Source organism: Galeopterus variegatus, unplaced genomic scaffold, assembly GCF_000696425.1.
Source record: "Galeopterus variegatus unplaced genomic scaffold, G_variegatus-3.0.2 Scaffold2326, whole genome shotgun sequence".
Lineage (NCBI taxonomy): Eukaryota > Metazoa > Chordata > Mammalia > Dermoptera > Cynocephalidae > Galeopterus > Galeopterus variegatus.
The window spans coordinates 115,314-136,367 of NW_007728437.1; the positions used below are offsets into that span (position 1 = coordinate 115,314).

Here is a 21,054-nt window from a genome sequence, read left to right on the forward strand (position 1 = left end):
CAGCACTGATTTCTGCCAACCAAATGGGATATCAATCAGATGCTAGTTAATAAATTCATTGAGAATCTTTCTTTTTTTTTTTAAATCTGGACATATACCTTTTTCTTTTTCTTTTTAATTTTTTTTAATACTTTTCTTTTGGTGGCTGGCTGGTAGAGGGATTGAACCCTAGACCTTGTTATCAGCACCGTGCTCTAACCAACTGAGCTAACCAGCCAGCCCCAAGAATCTTCTTTTGTAGTGACCAGAACGCCCACATTCACTAACTTAACATCTAGGTTGTAAGAAAACAGAGCAGTGATGAGACAGCTGCTTGGTCAGTTTGAAGTCAGGCCAGAAGGAGTGTGATGGTTTGAGAACTGAAGCCTGCCATGGTACAAGCTCATTCACCAGCCCCGTGCAGCACAGCCCATCTGCCTCTCTGGGAACTGGACCCTCGCATCCACCAGAGTCTGTCTCTGCTGGCTGGAGCTGATGGAGCACAGGCTCTGCTGGTTCTGCTCCCCTTGGACTTTATAGCTCCCCTCCGCCATAGCCCGGTCCAGACAGGCTGCTCTGGACACCTGGCCCTAGGAGTAGGTCACACTGCAGATTGTAGCGCCTGTCCATTTGTATGATTACTGCATTTTTACACACAGTGGGTGGGTAGCTTTTTCTCCTTATTAGTCAGGGATTCTTTTGGTTGCAAGTGACAGAAACCCTACTCACACTGGCTTAAGCAAAAGAAGCCATCAGGAATCAGTCTCTACCTCCCATCTCTGCTGTCCTGTTCACTTCACAGGTGGGTCTGACCCCCACAGGGGGGAAGACGACACCCAGCAGGGCTGACCATCAGAAGAATGAAAGTTGCTCTTTCTGTGTGGCTCCCACAGAGACCTGAGGTTGAATCACGTCTCCCCCGACCCCCAGTCCTATACCAGTGCCTGACACTAGCACCATGACTAGAGATGGGGGCCCTTATGACCGATACAGCCTGGCTCAGACCCAGCACTGAATACTTGTGACAAGAACAGGTCCAGAGCTGGCTGGTCAGCTCGGTTAGAGCACAGTGGGTTTTTTGTTTTGTTTCGTTTTGTTTGTTTTGGTGGCTGGCCGGTAAGGGGATCCAAACCCATGACTTTGGTGTTACCAGGACCACACTCTTCCAAGTGAACTAACTTGCTAGCCCCAGAGTACAGTGTTATAACACCATGGTCAAGGACTCGGATCCCTGTATCAGCCAGCCACCAAAAAAACCAAAAAGGTCCACAGATGGGGACCAAAATGCAAATAAGCTAGAAACACTCACACTAAAGTAGTATGTAGACGTGTGCAACCTTAGGATAGTTTCTCTCTTGGGCCGGCCCGTGGCTCACTCGGGAGAGTGCGGTGCTGATAACACCAAGGCCACGGGTTCGGATCCCATATAGGGATGGCCGGTTTGCTCACTGGCTGAGTGTGGTGCTGACAACACCAAGTCAAGGGTTAAGATCCCCTTACTGGTCATCTTTTTTAAAAAGAAAATTTAAAAAAAAAAAAGATAGTTTCTCTCAGTCTGGAAGTTGGAAAATCTTGGAGTCTGGTGGGAATGTAGTCTCCTCATATCATTCAAAACCAACTCAGGGCTGCTGCCCAGTCCCCTCCTGCCCTGAGCTCTGCCTGCTTCCCTCTCAGGCTGAGTGCCTGTGCTGCTCTCTTCTGGCTAGGTACTTACCATGCTCTGACCCCTGCCCCCACCCTGAGCAGGGGCAAGGCCAGGTGTCTGTCCCCATGCTCAGCGCACAGACCAGCTCTGTGGGCATCCCAGGAGCACTCACAAGACCAGACATGGAGCCAGAGGCTGGCATGGAGCTGGCTTGGGTTTGCAGCCAGTGGTGTTCAGCACCGTTTTTTCTCCTGCCTGTCTTTTGCACATTGATGGACAGTGAGGCAAAGTCAGAGGTCACCCTCCTAGTGGACCACAGACCTCAAAAACGTGGATGGTCTCTGATCTCGAAAATGTACCATTTCACTTTGTGGCTTCCCAGTACTACTGCCTGATCTAGCTTCAGAATCCCAGCTTGAGCCTCTCAATCACCGTGTCCCTCACAGTCGAGTTGTGCGGGTGTCACAATGTCAGGCATCTGCAACCCTGCCAGGATTGCCCAAGGAGCTGCCTTTGTGCCTTCTCCCATTTTCCCTTAGTCCTCTTGCAAGCCCGTACCAGAGGACAGAGAAGGAAAAGGCTGTTTTCAGACACCTCTACCAGCCATAGAAGCAGTTTCCCAGTTGCTTTACCTTGGGAACATCTGGGTTTTCCCCCCAAGTTGTGTTTCCCAGAGAAGTTCTTGTTATGTTCAGGCTGCCATCCTGACCTGGTTTCCTAAGGTCTGTCCATCTGGGCAGCCTCTAATCCTGTCAGTCTGCTGGCCTATTTCTGCAGCCGGACAGGGGAGCGAAGGAACTGCCTGCTGATCATTAGTAAAGGCCATAGAGGGGGCTGGCTGCTTCCCCCATGTGGGTGGAGCATGGTGCTGATAACACCAACGTCCAAGGTTTGATCCTGTACCTCCTAGCCACCAAAAAAATGGTAAAGACCATAGGGTTTTTTCTAAATGCCCTGATGCTCAGTTTTTTGTTTTTGTTTTGGCAAGGGCAATGTGGCCAGCTGGTACAGGATCAAACCCTGAACTTAAGTGTTATCAGCACCACACTCTAACCAACTGAGCTAACCGGCCAGCCCTCTGATGCTGGTGTTTTCTTTTTTTTTTTTTTTTTTTTCCTTTTTTTTTTTTCTTTTTTCGTGTCCGGCAATGGATCGCAACCCTCAGTGTCGCGCCTGTACCGGACCAGGACCGGCAACGGGATCGCAACCCTCGGTGTTGCTCCCACACCTCGCTCAGCCAGTGAGCGGGAACCGGTCTGTATGTGGGATCCGAACCCTCAGCGGGAGCGCCACCGCACTTCCCAAGCAGCGCACTGTAGCAGTGCGCCACCGGGCTGGCCCTGTTTTCTAATACCTCCCTTAAAAGTCTAGCCTGTGTCTCCCAGAGACTTGCCATTTTGACCCTTAGATTAGTCTAATCTAATGACATTTAGACTAATCTCACCTTTTAAGAAAGGCTCAGACTGTTCCCTCCAAATTGCAAATAGTGTTTCATTTTATTTGGCTTAATTCTGCCAATTAAAACCGTGTTCAGTCCTGTCTCTTATGTGGACAACAAAAGAATTGTTCTTGCACTAACAAGAATGGAGCAAGAAAAAAACGACCGAAGCCTCTGAGCCTGCCCCTTCTAAATTGAGCAGGCAGCAGGAATGCAGGCCAGGGAGAAGCCTGCAGATTCAGGCTCCTGCTGGGGAGAACAGTGGAAACTAGAGCAGAGCAGGGAGCCCCTGCCCCACTGCAAGTATGTGTGACATGCAGGAATGGTTGCCCAGAGAAGCCAGAAACCTGGGCTTCTATGAGATCATTCTTAATTGGTAAATGATTGCAACCATTTCAGAATCTTTTTATACCCTTTCAGGCTAAACATTCTCTTCTTTGGCCAGATTCAGTCCTCAGGATCCACCCCAGACCTCAGCAGACATGTGAGCCAGTGTGAAGAGGTGACTCTGGGATTATAAAAAGATAGAAAGCATTTTAGAACATCTCATGTTTTGGTTCTCACAAGTTTGATTATCCTGAGAAAGGCAAACGGACAGTGGAGTTGGCTTTGTTAGAGTTTTAGAGCCTGTCACTGCTATCAAATGGTCTTTTTTTTTTTTTTAGGTCCAAGCTGAAGATGGAAGACATAAAAGAAGTAAATAAGGCACTGAAGGTATTGGATTATTGTTATTAGCATAAGAATCACTCCTCATCACTGTTAGCTTGTACTAATAGCCTGTGTGTGCTTATGTTTTCTCACAATAGTCAGGTGAGAATGTAGGGTTGAGGCAGTAGTGGTTATGACGTTTTTACAGATAAGAAAAACAATGCTGAGAAACATGTCACTTGGCTGAGATGGCAAAGCTGAAACCTAGGTCTTCTGATGCACGTTCCTCTGCCTTCAGTTGGAGTTTGAAAATAGGCCTAAAGAAGGAAGCTAAAGGTGACAGAGGTCTAGGGAATTTTTTTTAATATTGAAAGTGAGACTTTCCTGTCCAAGTGAGGGGCCAGATATCAGCCAGGTCCACTGCAGTGCTCTGTGCCATTTCTGAGGACCACTCAAGCCAAGCCCTGAGTTGGGCCAAACTTTTGGAGCATTTTGGAGAGGATAGAATGACACATTCTATGTAAGAGCAGGAGCATGCATGTGACCCAGTACAGGCGCCAGGCTGGCCTGCTGGGTTGGGAGGAGGGAGAGGAGGCAGAAGCTCCCAGCCACCGCCCCCCTTCCAGGGCAGGTTGCTCTGCAGCCTGGCCTCTAGTGTAGACCATTCAAAGGCAGATGCCCACCTGTTTGCAGGAGCTTCTACCTTTTGGTTTCAGCTCTGCTGCAGCAGCAGCGCAAAAGTAGTCCTCTTTCACATGGCACCTCTACGTGTATTCCAGAGCAGACTCTAATGTCTCTGGGTACCTAACTTCCCAAGTACACAGCTGGTCAGAGGCAGCAACTTGTCACAGCAGCTAACAGCAGCCTAGACTGCTAGGTAACATCAATTTAATTTATCCTCCCTTGTAGATTGAAAGCCCCTTGAATGTGATTGCTGCAAGCTGCCTGTCTTTATCCCCCCCACTGCATAGAAGTGTTTGCACAAAACAATGACAGCTAACAGCATCCGAGGGAGGATAAAAATCATCAAATGGGACTCTATAGCCGCTTGGAGCTCTTTGATGTAAGGATAAACACCCTGGGCATGCTTCTCTAGCTCACAGCCTTGAGGGTCACTGTGTGTCATCCAGAAAGTTTACGTTCAGCAGATACTAAGGGTCTGAAAAAGTACAGCCTGCTTTTGAACCCTCTAGAACACCCCAGTCCCTAAGGCTAAATAAATCATGTCCTAGTTTTCCAGAGAAAAACCTCCAAAAGATCATCCTCCAAATCCTCAGTAGAATAGAGGTAAACGGCTTTCCAGATTATCCCTGATGTCTAAGAGTCGGGGGTTTGGCCTGTGTAGAGAAGGGCTCCCTCAGGCCTAAAAGGATCCAGTCCCTGCTTCACATTGCCTTTGGTCTCTCCACAGGGATGAGTCTTGCTTGGTTTTAGCCTTTCTTCTTCCTGTCAGTTTAGCTAGTCACTTCCGATAGCCTCAGTCAGGGTTTGGGGTTGCAAGCACCAGAATCTGACTCTGATTACTTCAGCCAAAGGGAATTTACTGAAAGAGTGAGTCTCAGGTTAACAGGGTGCTGGAGAATCTGCTTTGAGGCCCAGTGGGCAGCCTGCAGAGGCTACGAAGCAGGTGGCAGGTGCTCTAACTAGAACACATGAATTCCAGCTGTGGGCAGGTTGAGGGGAAAGGCTTGTTCATTACCGTCCTGTGTGGCCACATCTAGTGGAGAAATAGCAATTCCTCAAAAGGAAACCAGGTGCTATTAGGAAGGGACAATGGATGCAGCCAGAACCCAACTAATTACCCATCAGGGGTTGACACATAAGTGCAATTTTAGGAGGGTTGGCTGGTTATCTCAGAGTTTGGTGCTGTAACACCAGGGTCCAGGGTTCCATCCTGCACTGACCAGCCGCCAAAAAACAAAAAGAAGAGAATGGAATTCTAGGGTGTTCTTTCCTCCTCAGGGCCACACTTGGCTGAAAGATGATGAAGCAACGCACTGTAAGCAGTGTGAAAAGGAATTCTCCATTTCCCGGAGAAAGGTATGTGGGGGTGGCCCTCCACCCACCCAGTGCTTTGAGCCGTTGCCCCACTGGGATTCCGTTCTCTGGCTCTGAGGAAAACCCCTTGTCAGACCAGGTTCGTTGCATTGTGATGGTGCTCGCTGGTCTGCAGATTGGCAGCCCCACCTCTCCTGCCTGCCCATGCAGATGGATTTTTCATCTGTAGCGCAGTCCTTTCGATGATTGGCAACAATTTGAGATGGGGCTGCTTGTGCAGAGCTGCTCTAGGTGAGTGTAACATTGAAAATTCTGTATATGCAAGAGGACCAAAATCTGGCCAACTTAGGCAAAAACAAAATCTATAGGGAACCTATGAAAACAGCAGGTGACTAAAAACTCACTGGTGATCTGGGCAGGGCACTTGCCCCCAGGTGAATCTGCCTCTGCCTGTGTAGCCTGCTTTTAGGTTCTGGACCAGAAAGCCGTGGATCGACCCTTTGGTCCAGGGTTGACAGGGCCAACAGTCTCACTAAGAGGGGCTGGGTAGGGAACACAAGCAAAACTAAAACTAGAGGGCCGAGCCCATGGCGCACTCGGGGGAGTGCGGTGCTGGGAGCGCTGCAGCGCTCCCGCCGCGGGTTCGGATCCTATATAGGGATGACCTGTGCGCTCACTGGCTGAGCCCGGTGCAGCCGGTCTCAAAAAGGACAAAAAAAAAAAACAAAACTAAAACTAGAAAAACAAACTAAAACTGGGAGGGAAGCAAAACTAAAGGCCAGGGGAAAGGAACTGCTAGCAACAGCACCCCGTCCACCACACCATGTGGATCATGTTCTCGTCTGCTCCCAGGAAACCAAAATTCTCCCAGATTCTTGTTAGTGCACTGCAACAGTTCAGAGGTAGAGACCCACCCTCCTGAGACTGCCATTGAGATCACATTTGTCTGCAAGGCCTGCTGAAGGTTTAGGCAGCACAGGCCTGGCTGTCCCCACGTGAATGGACTAGCCTAATGAGGGTGGGCCAGCTGGCAGTCTGTAGAACCAAGAGCAGAGGTTACATGGGTCTTGGTGTCTGCCATGTGCCCAAGGGAAGCCAACACATACAAGGTTCATGGCAACGCCATTTATAAAGTGAAAGAGCCCTCCTCAGAAGGCACCAGCTAAAACAATCTTGGGCTGGCCAGTCAGCTCACTGGGTTAGAGCCCAGTGCTGATAACACAAAGTCCAGGTGTTTGCATCCCCATACCAGCCAGCTGCCCAAAAAAAAGAAAATCCCTGGGCCACCACAATGGAATGCAGCAATTAAAGTAATTAACCAGATTAACCAAATGAAACAGATACTTTATGTAATAGGAATTATCAGCTCAGAGTTGTAGAGTAAAACACCTTTTGTTGTAAACAAAAAAGCCCCTTACTCAGGTCAAGTGCACACCTCTCCCCCAACACTCCACATTTTACAAACACAAAAAAGGAACCCATTCCAAACTGATAAATAATGTGCCCCTGGGAGGATGTGTATTAAGCAGGCTCCTAAAGGTTAGGAAAAAAGAGTGAGCCCCGTAACTGCCTTTTTCCATCCTCTAGCACCACTGCCGAAACTGTGGCCACATCTTCTGCAACACCTGCTCCAGCAATGAACTGGCCCTGCCCTCCTACCCCAAGCCCGTGCGTGTGTGCGACAGCTGCCACACTCTGCTCCTGCAGCGCTGTTCCTCCACTGCCTCTTGAGGCCTGCAGGGGCAGCAGCCTGACCTGTCCTCAGGGTAGTGGCCAGCCTCGGGAACAGTGCCAAACTCTTCCAAGGAAAGGGTCAAATCCCTGCCTGGGCTGCTGGCACTGTAGCATGCCAGAACTGGAACCTGTGCACCTTTCTGTGACGTGTATGGAATTAACTCCTCTGTATTAAAACTCTTCCATCTTACTTTGTTACTTAACTGGCTTTAGTTCTGATGTAACTTCATGGTTTTGCTACTGTCATTTTTCACTTTTCAAATAATTAACCTGTTTAACAGCAGTTGTACTAGTAAGTAATCCGTTTTTCTCTCTCACATCCCACAAACTTTGATTTGTACACAGTGCTTTTTACCATGTAAGGGGTCTGTCAGTGTGCCTTCTCAGCTTTAGTCAAGAGATTTGCCATTTCATGCCCTTGTGAATACCTACCATTGGCCCTGCAAAATAAAAGCGTTTATTTTTCACTCCGGTGCATGCAGAAAATGAACTTGTGTCAACTTCACAGGAGCCTGCCAAGCCCTTGCCTCCAGCTGATCTTGTAGGTCTCACAGCAACCCCTCATGCAGTCATCAGGACTACTAAAGGCCTGGAGAAGGGGAGCTAGAATTGAGGTGTAGGCTGTTGAGGGATGGCTCAGGCTGTGCTCTGCCCGGGTGAACCAGGGACAAGTTGGAGGGTTAGCCTACCTACCATCAATAGGCACAGAGAAAGTGACTTTAAGCCTGTTACCAAAGCTCGAAAGTTGTTCACTTGTGTAACTAGGAGTTGACAGATTATGAATGGAGACACCTGTCAAAAATGCATCTGCCAGGCAGTCTTTTTTTTATTTCAAAAGGAGTGCTAAAGACTGGCTCTTCAGGCCGGCCCGGTGGCGCACTGCTACAGTGCGCTGCTTGGGAAGCGCGGCAGCACTCCCGCCGAGGGTTCAGATCCCACATACAGACCGGTTCCCGCTCACTGGCTGAGCGAGGTGCAGGGAGCAACACCGAGGGTTGCGATCCCGTTGCCGGTCCCGGGCCAGTACAGGCACGACACTGAGGGTTGCAATCCGTTGCCGGTCATGAAAAAAGACAAAAAGGAATCTTACAGGGAAAGAATTTTCTCTGCATTTTTATAGTCTTAGTGACTGAGAGCTGAGACTCTAGAGCCCAGGGTACCTAGATTTGGATCCCAGCCCCACCATTTACTTGTGTAATTTGGGGCAAGTTTCTTCACCTCACCACATCTCAGTTTCCTCGTGTACAATGTAGATTATAGTAACAGTACCTACCTGGCTCTTCCTCCTCTGGAGCCCCACCTGAGTGCATGTCCACCCTCCATAGTCAATGACCTGGAACTTTAAGGTAGGAAAAAAACATAACAAGCATTGTAATGTCCAGACATCAGACAAGTCAGTCTGTCTTCTGAACCTCATCCTTTTCTACTCTCTAGAATGACACCTTGCTCATGACCCCTACCCACCAATTTCCCCTGGCCTGGTGCTAGCTGTCCCATCCGTGCCCCAACAAGACTCAAGATCCTAACTCTCCTTCCTTCTTGGGCTTTCTCCCTACAGAAGTGCTAATCTACAACCTGGGCCAGTACTGGTTGACACTTCTATTGTACTTGCAACTGAAACTAGAATGCCAAGTCTGTTGTTCCATTAAGGCTGGGTCCCAAGATCTATGCATGGTCCTATGGTAAGGAACTGTGCAGCCAGGCTTCAAAACTAGGTCTATCCAGCTCCAAAGACATGTTCTAAGCTTCAGGTTTTAAACCCTATTAGGGAAGCACACAGCAAGGACAGAAGCTATGAAGGGCCCCCTCTCCCTCACTTTACCTGAGCAGCTGCTTGTTAATCTCATACAGAGACCAACTTTTTCAGAAAAAAGTTTACATAGCACTGCTCTATACCCACACCCTTCTAGTATTGGATATCTGTACCTTGTTTTCAATGCACCCAATTTGGACTCCAACTTGCTGAGATTAGGCAAGTCACTCATTTCCAAGCCTTGGCTCTCATCTGCACACACAAAAAAGGAAGCAGAATAATACCAACACGACTTCAAGACTGCTATGATGGTTCAATAAAAATAAACATGAAGTTCTCACCACTGCCTGACAAGTGCTCAGGGAGGTTTCTTTCCTTTATCGTACCCATTTTTTCCTCCCAACATCACCTCCACACTGAAGCAAGAAATGCTCAATAAGCATTATGCACTACATATCCAGGTATCAGTCTTACCAACATTTAGCTGCCTTAGTGGTCGATAACTTTTCTACTCAGAATTCAAATATACACCTGAACTTTGGAACCCTCAGTCGCCAGTCTGGCACCATACCACCTCACAACCTGAGAAATAAGGGGGACAGAGGTTCTAAGGTAGTGGTTCTCAAGCTCAAATGCATGGGCCAAATGGGTTGGGGGTGGAGGTCCAGGGTCTGGTTTAAAATGCAGATTCTCATTAACAGCCTCTGGAGGTTGAGTCATTGCTAATAAGCTCCCAGGTGACGCTGTGGTCCATGGAGCACAAGGTTCCAAACGTAATGGTTCTAGTCTTTTTTTTCCTGGCAGCTGGCTGGTACAAGGATCCAAACCCCTGACCTTGGTGTTATAACATTGTTGCTCTTGATTTTTTAAAAGCCAAATGGTTCTGCATTAGCTTACTTAGCCTTACTACTTCAAGTACCTAAGAGTTCTAGCCTCTTCTAACAAGCCAAGTTTTTCAACAAAGCTTTTCCTTATTCCTAAGTGTCTAACAGTTAACTGAAGGACCCAGAGAAGGAATCCTCAAGCCTTCTCAACACCAGGTCTCAATTCCAAATTGAGTAACTCACCAAGCTCTCAGGAGCAGTACCTGGTTTAGAACACAGCTGAACAACTCTCAACACTGCCTCCCCCGAAAACTGTTTATCTCTAGATCTGCTTAAGACCAAATACATACGTTCCAGATCTTTCCCACCACTGGTGTGGAATTGCACCCAGCCCCCTGGTAGGGCATGCACAAGGCAGGATCTTCACAGCCCTCCATGTATGTCTTCTATATGCAATGCTGCCATTAACAGATCATTAGAAGTGGCCAATTCTTAGCAAGTTTCCAGTCTGTCCACCATAGTAACCTTACCCAGAACAATGGAGAAAACCTAATACAGCCACAGGAAGTTAGAAGATGTACACACTTGGTTTTCAATGGTATAAGCCTACATTATCCTAGCTTGAATCCTATATTTTAATCTCGATCACTGACTTGGGTCTAGAGTAACAGTTCCCAAACTGTACTTCCCCTTAAACATCTGCTGAAAGGAATTTCTGGGACTATGTCTTTAAGTACAACTTGTGTATAGAGAATATTTCCTAGCAAATATCGTTTGAGTTCCAATCTACCAAAACAGGAATATATTTCAATAACTGATTTAAACCACTCATGTTAGCTCTCAAAACTACTTGGTATTTTGCCTCAGGAGGTTTACAGGGGAACAGAATCTTGTTCGAGTGGACTTAATTTTTAGGGATGAGATAAAAGTAAAAAGCTCAAAACCTCAATTGAAAACTGAGCCAGGTCCTTCTAGCAGATACCCCATACATACAAAACTCAAAGAAATGCAATCAAACAGGGGAGGGAAGCTTCCGGTTACCCCTTGCCTCTGATGCTTCCCTCAGCCATGCCTGAAGGTCCCGGAGACATGCAGGCCATGCAGTGAGGGTGCTGGCACCTGTCCTTCGCTTTGTGCAGGTGCTTATCAAGTTAAATGCAGCTCAAATCAGGTCCTGTGCAGCCAGGCCACATGACATACAGCCCTTCCACAAGGGCCCCAAAGCCAAGTTTACCTTCAGTTGCACTGGAGGGAAGAGAAGTCTGAAGACAGCTACACAACAGCCTCAACTGACGAGCCTCTGCCATAGCCAGAGATGTGGACCTACGCCCCAGGCAGGAATAGAGCACCAAGAAACAGTCCACATGACACTGAAGCATAGACAAGACAAAGTGCAGTTTTTAAAAGGAAGATTTATTTGACAAGTTTCACTTAGCGCAATACACCTAAAAAGAAAACACAATACAATGAAAGATTTAAACCAAGGCCTCAGAATTTCATACAAACACCAAGACCAAAGTCCTAAAGTACTGGTATTGCGTCTCAAATTTTCCCCATTAACTTAAAAAAAAGCTTAAATTTACGTGCCTTACAGGTTATTAAATGAAACTACAGTTAACAAACATGCCAAATGTTTCACTTTTAATTGTAGACACAGCTCCTATATTGAGTTTTACAAAAAAGCATGTCTTTCAACATGCATCCAAACAGTGTTCAATGTAATATGGTATAAGAGCAACATTTAACATAATTCAACTGCTTTAACCTAAACACACTTACTGCTTAAGTACGTCCTACAATATAACTAACTTGAGAAAAGCTGAAAATTGTTTAACAGTTATAGTTTCAACTTCGTTGTTATATCCTAGATGAGTTGTGTTCAAAAATACTGAACCTTAAGTCTAAAACAATCCTGATTTTTCACTTATAAGTAAGCATAAATCACAAGCTTGTATTGCAAAAACTGTTAAACTGAAGTTTTTTCTTTAAAAAAAAAAGTTGACCAAGAGTCAGTGATCAGGATCAATTACATTCCCCATCCACCACTCATACTGGACATGCTAGACATCCCTCCCATTCCGTTCACGCCCATAGATGCACGGCTTCCACTACTGTAGTAGCTGCTGTTCACTGCTCCTTGGTTACCTGCAAAGAGATCAATGTGACAAGTTAGGAGTAGTATCAAATTATCAGTCAAATAAAATATAGCATTCCAAGAAAAAGTTTAAAAAGTATACGAGTATAAATGGCTGCTGTCCAAGTGGCGAGAAGCATGTTTGGGAAAGGGGAATCCCGACTCCAAACAAGTCTCAATTAACCTCTTTTCTCTGCAGTACCAACTTGCCAGACTCTTGTGCTACCATTTAAATGGATTCTTCAGGATCAACATAGAAAATTAAGTTTAAAGGAAAACTAGTGTTTTTCAAAAATTGCAAAATTACTTCATGTTTTTAAAGCTAAACAAGGCATTTTTTTAAAAAATTTACTATAAACATTCACAATGTGTCCATCGAATGGCATATATGAATAGGGAGCACAAGGGAAGTCTCTTGCTTTTCCTATTCATGGTGGGCAGAAAGTGAGAGGACAAAAGTTGGACTAAAGGCAACTCACTGTGCCCATAATGGCAGCCTCCATGGAGTTAAGTCAGAGCCATTGACTGCTATAGAAATAGTGTTATTACAACATTATCAGTATTTGCTATTGGGAATTTAAATTATATTTTTTGAGAAAATATTTACCTATGCAATGTTTGATTGAAAATCACTGGAGTTTTCCTGTAAAACTTGGTCTGCAAAAGGATTTTTTAGGGTAAGACTATAATACCAAAATCACCATTCTTTAGACCAATTGAAAAAAAAAATTAATAAAACCAATCCTAGGTTAACTAGTAAATACGGCCCTGAACCCAACCACCATTCTACTACTATTTAAAATTCTCCCTCTAAAACTGATTTAATGCTAACCAAAAGACAAAAAAGTGAACTACTTGTTTTAATAAACGGAGGCAGATGTTTTCTGGCTCGACAGTATTCCAAAGTCACAATGACTAGTTTTTAATTCATAGACACTTCCCCCTCCCAATGACCATTTATGAAAATTACACTATTAAGAACAGTTACATTAGGATCAAAAGCATACATTTAATAACCCAATTTTACCAAAAAGGAGCCTGCATATTCCCCCAACTAAAGAAACCTGCCTAAAACTTATTCTAAGTATATTAAAAAAACATACTTACCATATCCACTCATGCTGCTCTGGCCACCATAGCCACCTCCATAACCACCACTCAGCTGCTGGCTGGCTGGGCCACCATAACTGGATTGGTTTGCTGTTAAGTTAAGAGAACATTAGAACCTTGTTCCTTATGTAACGTGGTACCTGGTGGTACCCGGCTTGTAATTCTATATCTATAATTTTTCAGTCTCAATCTTATATTACTGTAACCCTCTGCCTCCTTCTGCCTATTGTCTATAACCAGACTACCCTTCTATCCATCATATGAGCTAGTCAAATATTTAAACAAAATGGCTAACAGTATATACATCAGCAGGACTAAATCCACATGATTCCCTAAGTAGAGACATGTGAGGATCATATAAAACTGCTTAACTGGATTTAGTGGGGGTTTTCATCATAATTTTATATATTAAGGTATGTCAATACACAGATATCACTGCACATCTAACTATGCTCTTATTATGCCCAAGAAATTTATTTTCATCCTGTTTTGGCTAAGTACTTATTTTAGGTTTAAATTTTATATTCAAACTAGTTTCATCCTGTAATCCCCTCCCCCAAGCAAAAGTACTTAAATCTAATTTGAATTATCTATCCTAAGCAGCTTTATGTAACTCACAAGGACTTTAGTAAGGCAGACACAAAATTCATTCAAAAACAAACTTTCTTTGCCTAACAAATTGTTAAGCTAAACTCATTAAACATAGATTAACTTAACTTATAATCGACTTATACAGATATAAATGTTTTGGTTTTTAAAAAAACTAACGATATTTACACAAGCCCATGCCTCCCATCATTTGGCTACCATAAGCACCACCGCTTGCTCCTGCTGTAGAATTCAAGAAGAGTTCTACATATCTGTGTTCTGAAATGAGAGAAAAGGCATACAAGGTTAGCTTAAAAAAAGACACTAAAGTGATATTTACACAAACCCATGCCTCCTAGCATTTGGCTACCGTAAGCACCACCGCTTGCTCCTGCTGTAGAATTCAAGAAGAGTTCTACATATCTGTGTTCTGAAATGAGAAAAAAAAAGTTTGAAAATGTTTGTCGGTGAAAGAAAACAAGATAAAATAAATAGATCTGTGAATTTCAAATACTTTTAAGTGAAAATATTCTGGCTGCTTTTCTTAGGTGATTTACTTGAATAATGGAAGTTGTTAAAAACTAACCTTTTTAACATTTTTTTTGTTTTGTTCTTAGTTTCTTTTATTTTTTAGATCATTCTAAACTTCAATTTATGTTCACGTCACAAATCCCTTTTAGTCATAATAATTTTTAAAACCCAAACTGTTTTTCAACACATCCCTAAGAACTAGGCCGTTACTGGAGACGAAATTTATCATACATCCTTAATATTCTATTTCCCTAATGGTAACTATTAGTCACACAACCACCTAGGAAGAACCCCCAAATGCATAAATCACACTTACGCATATTTGCTTTGTCTTTTGACATAGCTGCCACAGCATCTTCATGGGTCGCAAACTCAACATCTGCTTCACCAGTTACTCTGCCATCAGGACCAATTTCAATGTGTACTCTCACAGGGTTGAGAGGTGAAAAAAACTAAAACACAAGGTATTTCAAAGAATCAAGTCACCTTCCTAATGTTATGAAAAACTGAAATATATAACAAGTAGATAGAATAAGGCCCAAGTTTTTACTGACATGCTGAAGTATTTGACTTGTGAATTCATCTTATACTTACATTATAAATGTCATTCTCAGTAGCTCTGTAAGGTAATCCCCGCATGTGTACACAGTGTCCTGTTGTGCTCTGGAAAGTAGAGCCACCATCCCCATATCTGTGATCAGACATTCCTGAAAAACAATAATTGAGGTCTAGATGGACAAGAGTGTAAATATCCTTCAGCTGAGAAATTTAATTCTTACCTTACCTCTTCCAAATCTATCTGACCCAAATCCATAGCCATCATTATAGCCATTATAATCATCATAGCCTCCATAACCTGAAAGACAAAAAGAGCAATCGATCAAATGAAAACACCTAGACAAAGGATCAGACTTGTAGACCCTTGCATATCCTCACGTACCTCCACCATAAGCACCACGCCTCATCCTCTCAAAGCCAGCTCCTCTGCCAATGCTGTTATATCCTCTGCCAGCCCCAGGTCTATCATAGGGACCTGGCCGCTGCATAGCCATAAGCTTTCGTGGTGGATCATAGTGAGTTCTAACTTCAGCTCGACTGCTCTTAAAGATTTCGATATACCTAAAGCATTGTTCATGAGGGAGGGGATGGGAGGGGAGAGAAAACATTAGTTCATTTCGTACAGGTTATTTAGTTACACAAGAAAACAATCTAGTCATAGCCATGAAACTGACCAATATTTAAAGCCAGATTTCTTATATTTGCATAGGCAATGACCAGAAATTCACTCAATAGTAAGATTATTTAATGTAAACTTTAGAGGAAAAAAATTCACTCCTCCAAGGCAGAGCCCAACCTTAGGGGTAGAGAGGAGTACAGTAAATAAATGTTTAGGAGGGAAAGAATTCCACTCAACTTTCAACATTTCAAGTCTTAAATCCATTGGCAGCATGTATAGCAAGTGGGCTAAAAAGCCAGCCTCCACCAACAGTCTAGCCCACACTACACATTTCCTTTCGCCAACAAATACCCCAGCCTATGCTTTTAGTAGAAATCAGCATAGGTAAGCGCATGCTTCAATGAAAAATAGTCACAAGCAAAGAGAATAAAACCTTTTGTGACAATTTCTTGAAAGCTATGCTTATTATTACATATGCAGAATATTTATACAGCAAGAAAAAGTTTGTTGCATTTCAACTTTAAAAACAAGATCAGAAAGTATCACATTTTCTTATGGTAATATTAATTTACTATGTGGGTGTTATTACAGCTAAAGCCAGGTTTACATTAACTTTTTAAAGCCATAGTCTCTCAACTCCATTAGCTGGGATTAATAAATTAAGAATCTTACAAAATTATAAAGTAGACCAATTAACTGGGAACAATTTTAATACCTAAAATTTAGTTTGAATGCAATATGGGACTCTGACATAGGAAAAGTTCAAAAATTGTGGCAAACATCAATTACGAGGGAACTAGGAAACAGATTAATTTCCTCCTTTCAAGCAGAGAGAATATGGATTTAATTGTTTACCATAAGAAAAGTGACATATCCAACCAACCATCCATCCCCACCTGTGCCCTATTCTTTCCTTGTGTTTCTTTAGAGCCTTTTCAGCTATTTCCTGTGAAGCAAACTGCACGAAGGCCTCCCCCGTACTCCTCCCCTGGAAGTCCACCGGCAATGTTATCCCATTTGGCACGATTTCCAACCCTTCAACCCAAGGACAAATAACCCCAGTAGGGGGGCAATATTAACATCACAAGCCCAGAAATGATTCTTCTTATAGCTTTAAATAAACCAGAATTTTAACTTTAGGTGAATGGTATGCTTTCAACAAGTACTCTTTAAATATGCATTGCAATAATATGAAGTTCCATTAATACAAAATATAACTCAATTCTTAACACATCCCATGGCACAGTATACATTAAAGAAAAAAATTTTCTGAACACAGGATGCATTAAGAATTCAACAATTAAGAACACTCATTATGCAACTTAATGTTGAGAATTATACAAGAATTTAATAAAATTTCAAGCATTAAATAACAACAGTTTTACTAAAATTCAAGACACCTTTTACCTCACTTTACATTTCAATGTTTTAAAGTTACTGGAACTTCAAATTTAAAAAACGTACACATTTAAACATTTCATATCAAAATTGAAACATTACTTAAATCACATAATTGACAAACATACGATCTAAACTTTCAACAAACAACTGATCTACACAGCACAATCATGCACTCTTATGCTCTAACAGTAGTATCATTCACTTCTGGAAATTCCGTCTATGAAAAATCCTTTCCGTGGATACATTCCCAAGCTTACAAAAAGGGCTTAAAGCACTTTCCTAGAAGATATGAAATTATGTTCATATTTAACGTTGACAGATAGCATTCAATTCTCACCAATTTAGATAAAAACAAAACAGACTTGATTTCAAAAGTTCTGACAAAATATTAGGACTTGATATATATCTTAACAGTCAAAGTTTTAATACATACTACACTAAACCATGAAAGGATTTCTTGCTTTTAATTCCAGTTTATCATATCATGAATATTAATAGTAGTATTTAAAGTATATGATCTAACATTATACTAAACATGCAAACTTATCAGCTCTTCAGCATAAAAACATTCAAATACTTTAGGCCCAGAACAATTTCAAAACATTTTCTGTATTTCAGGTACTAAGACTTACAAGCATTCAACCTCCTCTTCCTATATTTGACTTTCGATATTAACACAGTGGCTAAACCAAGTTGCTAAACAGTTTTTTGTATAAAGAGAGTAAGACCATTAGAGATGTTTGTGGTCACATATATTAAGTTATCTCTTAAAACATAAGACACTTGCCCTAAGTTACAACAACCTAACTCATGCTAATCTAATGGTAAAGGATCTTACCTTTAACTTGAAGTACTTTGCTAAACAGCAATGTGAGGAAAGTAATAAGCTGTTGAGGACAATCTTCAAAAGATCTACTCTGAACTAAAATACTTAATATAGGCAAAGTTAACATTTTAGAAGTACTTTATTTCCACCTTTAAGATGGGCTTAAATTATTTGAAGGTCTCCAGGAAGAAAACGTTAATTACTCAGCATATACTTACAACCTATTTTAGCACCTGAACTATTCAACCTTAAAATCTATTAAATCACGTTGCCAGAAGCTAGCCAAAACTCACTGCTCAGCAACCAACAGGACTACATACCTGAGAAGAACTGAACAATTTCTTCCTTGCTACATCCAAAGGGGAGTCCTCTAAGCCGTACAAAGCCATCATTGGCCGTGTCAGGACTATTTGGACCAGTATGCTTCAACACCCAATCCATTTCAACGTTGTTTGACTTGAATACTGAAAGAGGTGCTTAGAATTAGTCAATTTTGGAAAGTCAGAGAACAAAATTCAGACTTCCTGGGTCTTTAGATAAGCTAGGAAGAGCTGCCATAAACTCCCTTAGATGACCATTTCCATGCGGTCAAATACCTAAAATTCAGAAGGGGGTAAGACCTCTATGTGTTTAATGTTTTATTTACTGTTACTAGGGCAATGTAAATCAAACCTTCAACATATCTGTGTCCCATAGTTTCTCTGTCTTTTTTCAGGGCCAATTTGACTTCGTCTTCTGATTCAAGTTCAACAAATGCCTCGCCACTCGGTCTGCCTTCTCTGGTGTAGATGAAACGAATACCTTGGGCCCCATTTTGAATTTTGCAGTCTGGAAAGAAAACAATCGTTAATACAGAATTTAAAACCTAAAAACAACTCTGGGATATACAAATGAAATGTTTATTCATGTACCCACTACAAAGATCAGTTGGGAAGCCTAGAATCACCAACATATTACCAACTCGTAGGATCTCTTTTCCAGCATTTAAGCAGTCATCCTTTCACAAATATATAATATACATAATATATTCCCAATCTATCAAGCAAATCCAGTATTCAGAGCCATTTCTTAATCAAGATTATCTCCAAGTCCTTGCTACTTGCTGTCTCCATTAAACATCCTTTATAACTTCTCAGAAAACATTGTCAGGTCTAAACCTTGTGATTTTATGTCATTTCTGAACATATTTAGTTTTGAGTTTTGGTCTGGGGAATGTTGTCAGCTTTAGCTTACCGGCCACATTACAATTTCTCGTTCAGATTTAAATTGCAAGCCCAATACTCACCTAAAAAGGGATCAGTGTTACCAAGCTAAAATGTTCCAAGTTGCACAGCTCAAGCCAAACCCAGTCTGGCCCCTGCAAGGTGGCTTCCAGTATACTTGGTTCTTGTTTTACAGGTCGTTTTCCGTTACCAACGCTAAATTCAGATAGTGAGTCAATACTACAAGTCTTTCCAAAACCTGTGAATTTCTTCCAAATATAACTATCAGTCTAATCTTACACTAATAATGGGAACGAGGACATTCTAGTATAAATTATTCAGGAAATCTACATACTGGGGGAGGGGGGGACTACACAGGCCAGAAAACTTCCCTGGGCTTCAATATCCTCAACTGTAAAGGGAGCCAGATCAGATCAAGAACTAGATAACCGAGAACTCTTCAATTACCAAGTCCAGATTAGGAAAATCGTCTGAAATTAAGAACTGACATTTTAACTTTCCAAAGCAGAATGCCCCTTTTTTCAAGGAAATACCAAAACTGGCAACAAGTTATGAAATTGCAAATTATTATTATTTGCCCAACTGCTAGGCAATTTTCTCAAGATTGAGGTGGAAATCCCCTCTATCCTTAAGCATCCTTTCGAAAAAAGACATCCAGAAATCAAGAATGGATAGTGTTTAATGATAGGTTTAAAAAGTAAACAAAACAAAAAAAACTCCGCCAGACCGGCTGCAGTCCCGCGAGGGGGCCAGAAGGACGGGCGGAGCTTTCGCAACTTCCATTGCGTAACCGCGACGAGCCAGGCGCGAACAACACCGGGGAAAGGCCGCCGCCCGCACCCCACCAGGGGGCGCCCCGGGCCCGCCTCGGCCCGACCCGCCCAGGCCCCGCTGCCAGCCCGCCCGGCCGCCCCGGCCGCAACTCCCGCCTCCTGCTTCCAACTCACCAGAAAAAAAACGCTGCACTTCATCGGCCGAGCAAGACCAGGGCAAGCCCCGGACCTTCACCACGAATCCCTCTCCGCCTTCGGTGCCCAACATCATCGTCTCCTAAGGCGTCCTGGCGTCGAAAGAGACTGCAAAGCGGAGGTTAAGATTAGACCTGAGAAATACTCACTGAACTGCCCTCAGACCTCGAGGCGCCCCGCGGGCCCGCGGTGGCTCAATATGAGCAGAACCAGTGCGGACATCCCATCCCCGGCTACCCCAACACCAGACACCCCCTCGTGGAAAGCGACCGGACCCCGGAAGCCGCTCTGGGCATCAAGTACCGGAGCCCCAAGCCGAGGGGGGCCCGGCATAGAGCGAGCGTGGAGACAAGGAAATGGCGGCGGCCGCTTCCGCTCCGCCTCCTCCGACATCTCACACAATAGACTCGGCGCGGCCTGCAGGCCTCAGCGACGCGGCCAGCATTCGGAGAACAATTCCTGGCTCTTAGCGGCAGCCCGCACCTTGCCAAGGCCCCACAAGCTCTATTAGAGACCTGGGGGCAAGCAATCCTGGCAAGAACGGCGTCCTCAGGGATGGCGGGGCAGCAAACAATGACCAACAACACTCACCTACACGTAAGCCTCCGGCGTGGCTGAGACGAAATGGCTAGCAGGCGCCTGCGCAACCTAAATAAGGCCCTTTGAGCAAGCTCTGCGCACGCGCAGCCAGGTGTCCGCACCGCCCCCTTGCATCACACAGAGCTCAAACGCATGCGTAGTTTCACGAGTCGGCCCACCCCCCCCCGCCGTCAGATTCTTACGCGCATGCGTTTTGCCATCAGGTCCCCCCCTTCATTAAACCGGCCGGGCTTTCTTTTGCGCCTGCGCCATCCCGCGAATAATAAACTTTGAGCCTCAGCGGTTTATAATTTAGTTTCATGCGCATGCGTCTTACTTCAAACCGTTCTCCAGCCTTACCCGCCAGAGTGGGGGATGGGAATGGCGGCAGTCAGTTACCCGTAGGAATCGTATGGTAGTTCCGCGGTCTGGGTTGTGGTGAGGTGGCCGTCCTCCTACCCCTAACTCCCAGTCTTTTACCGTGCTCCAGGCCGACGT

The 21,054-nt window shown here is 43.9% G+C and overlaps 2 protein-coding genes across 6 annotated transcripts in view; one reads left to right on the plus strand and one right to left on the minus strand.

Moving 5' to 3' along the window:
- RUFY1 (RUN and FYVE domain containing 1) overlaps nucleotides 1–7,909 on the plus strand; it is a 41,240-nt gene extending 33,331 nt beyond the window's left edge. For both annotated transcript variants that reach the window (XM_008581316.1, XM_008581318.1), the window contains 3 exons: nucleotides 3,728–3,776; nucleotides 5,673–5,750; nucleotides 7,296–7,909. In XM_008581316.1, the coding sequence (XP_008579538.1) occupies nucleotides 3,728–3,776; nucleotides 5,673–5,750; nucleotides 7,296–7,439 (271 nt within the window). In that variant the 3' untranslated portion in view covers nucleotides 7,440–7,909. The remainder of the gene's footprint in view (nucleotides 1–3,727; nucleotides 3,777–5,672; nucleotides 5,751–7,295) is intronic.
- A 3,502-nt stretch (nucleotides 7,910–11,411) lies between these two features.
- Nucleotides 11,412–20,654, minus strand: HNRNPH1 (heterogeneous nuclear ribonucleoprotein H1 (H)). 4 transcript variants are annotated; one of them, XM_008581321.1, is made up of 14 exons: nucleotides 20,569–20,654; nucleotides 19,957–20,085; nucleotides 18,459–18,614; nucleotides 18,107–18,250; nucleotides 16,456–16,594; nucleotides 15,323–15,501; nucleotides 15,167–15,238; nucleotides 14,977–15,110; nucleotides 14,699–14,834; nucleotides 14,222–14,281; nucleotides 14,041–14,130; nucleotides 13,261–13,353; nucleotides 12,761–12,810; nucleotides 11,412–12,164 (listed from the first exon to the last, which is right to left on the minus strand). In XM_008581321.1, the coding sequence occupies exons 2-13, from the start codon at nucleotides 20,051–20,053 to the stop codon at nucleotides 12,761–12,763; spliced, it is 1,350 nt and encodes a 449-aa protein (XP_008579543.1). In that variant the 5' UTR covers nucleotides 20,054–20,085; nucleotides 20,569–20,654; the 3' UTR covers nucleotides 11,412–12,164. The 4 variants fall into 4 exon arrangements, with proteins under 4 accessions (XP_008579543.1, XP_008579541.1, XP_008579544.1 ...); XM_008581319.1 differs by lacking the exon at nucleotides 12,761–12,810 and having other exon boundaries at nucleotides 20,569–20,619; XM_008581322.1 differs by lacking the exon at nucleotides 14,041–14,130 and having other exon boundaries at nucleotides 14,192–14,281; nucleotides 20,569–20,619.
- Nucleotides 20,655–21,054: the final 400 nt, after the last annotated feature.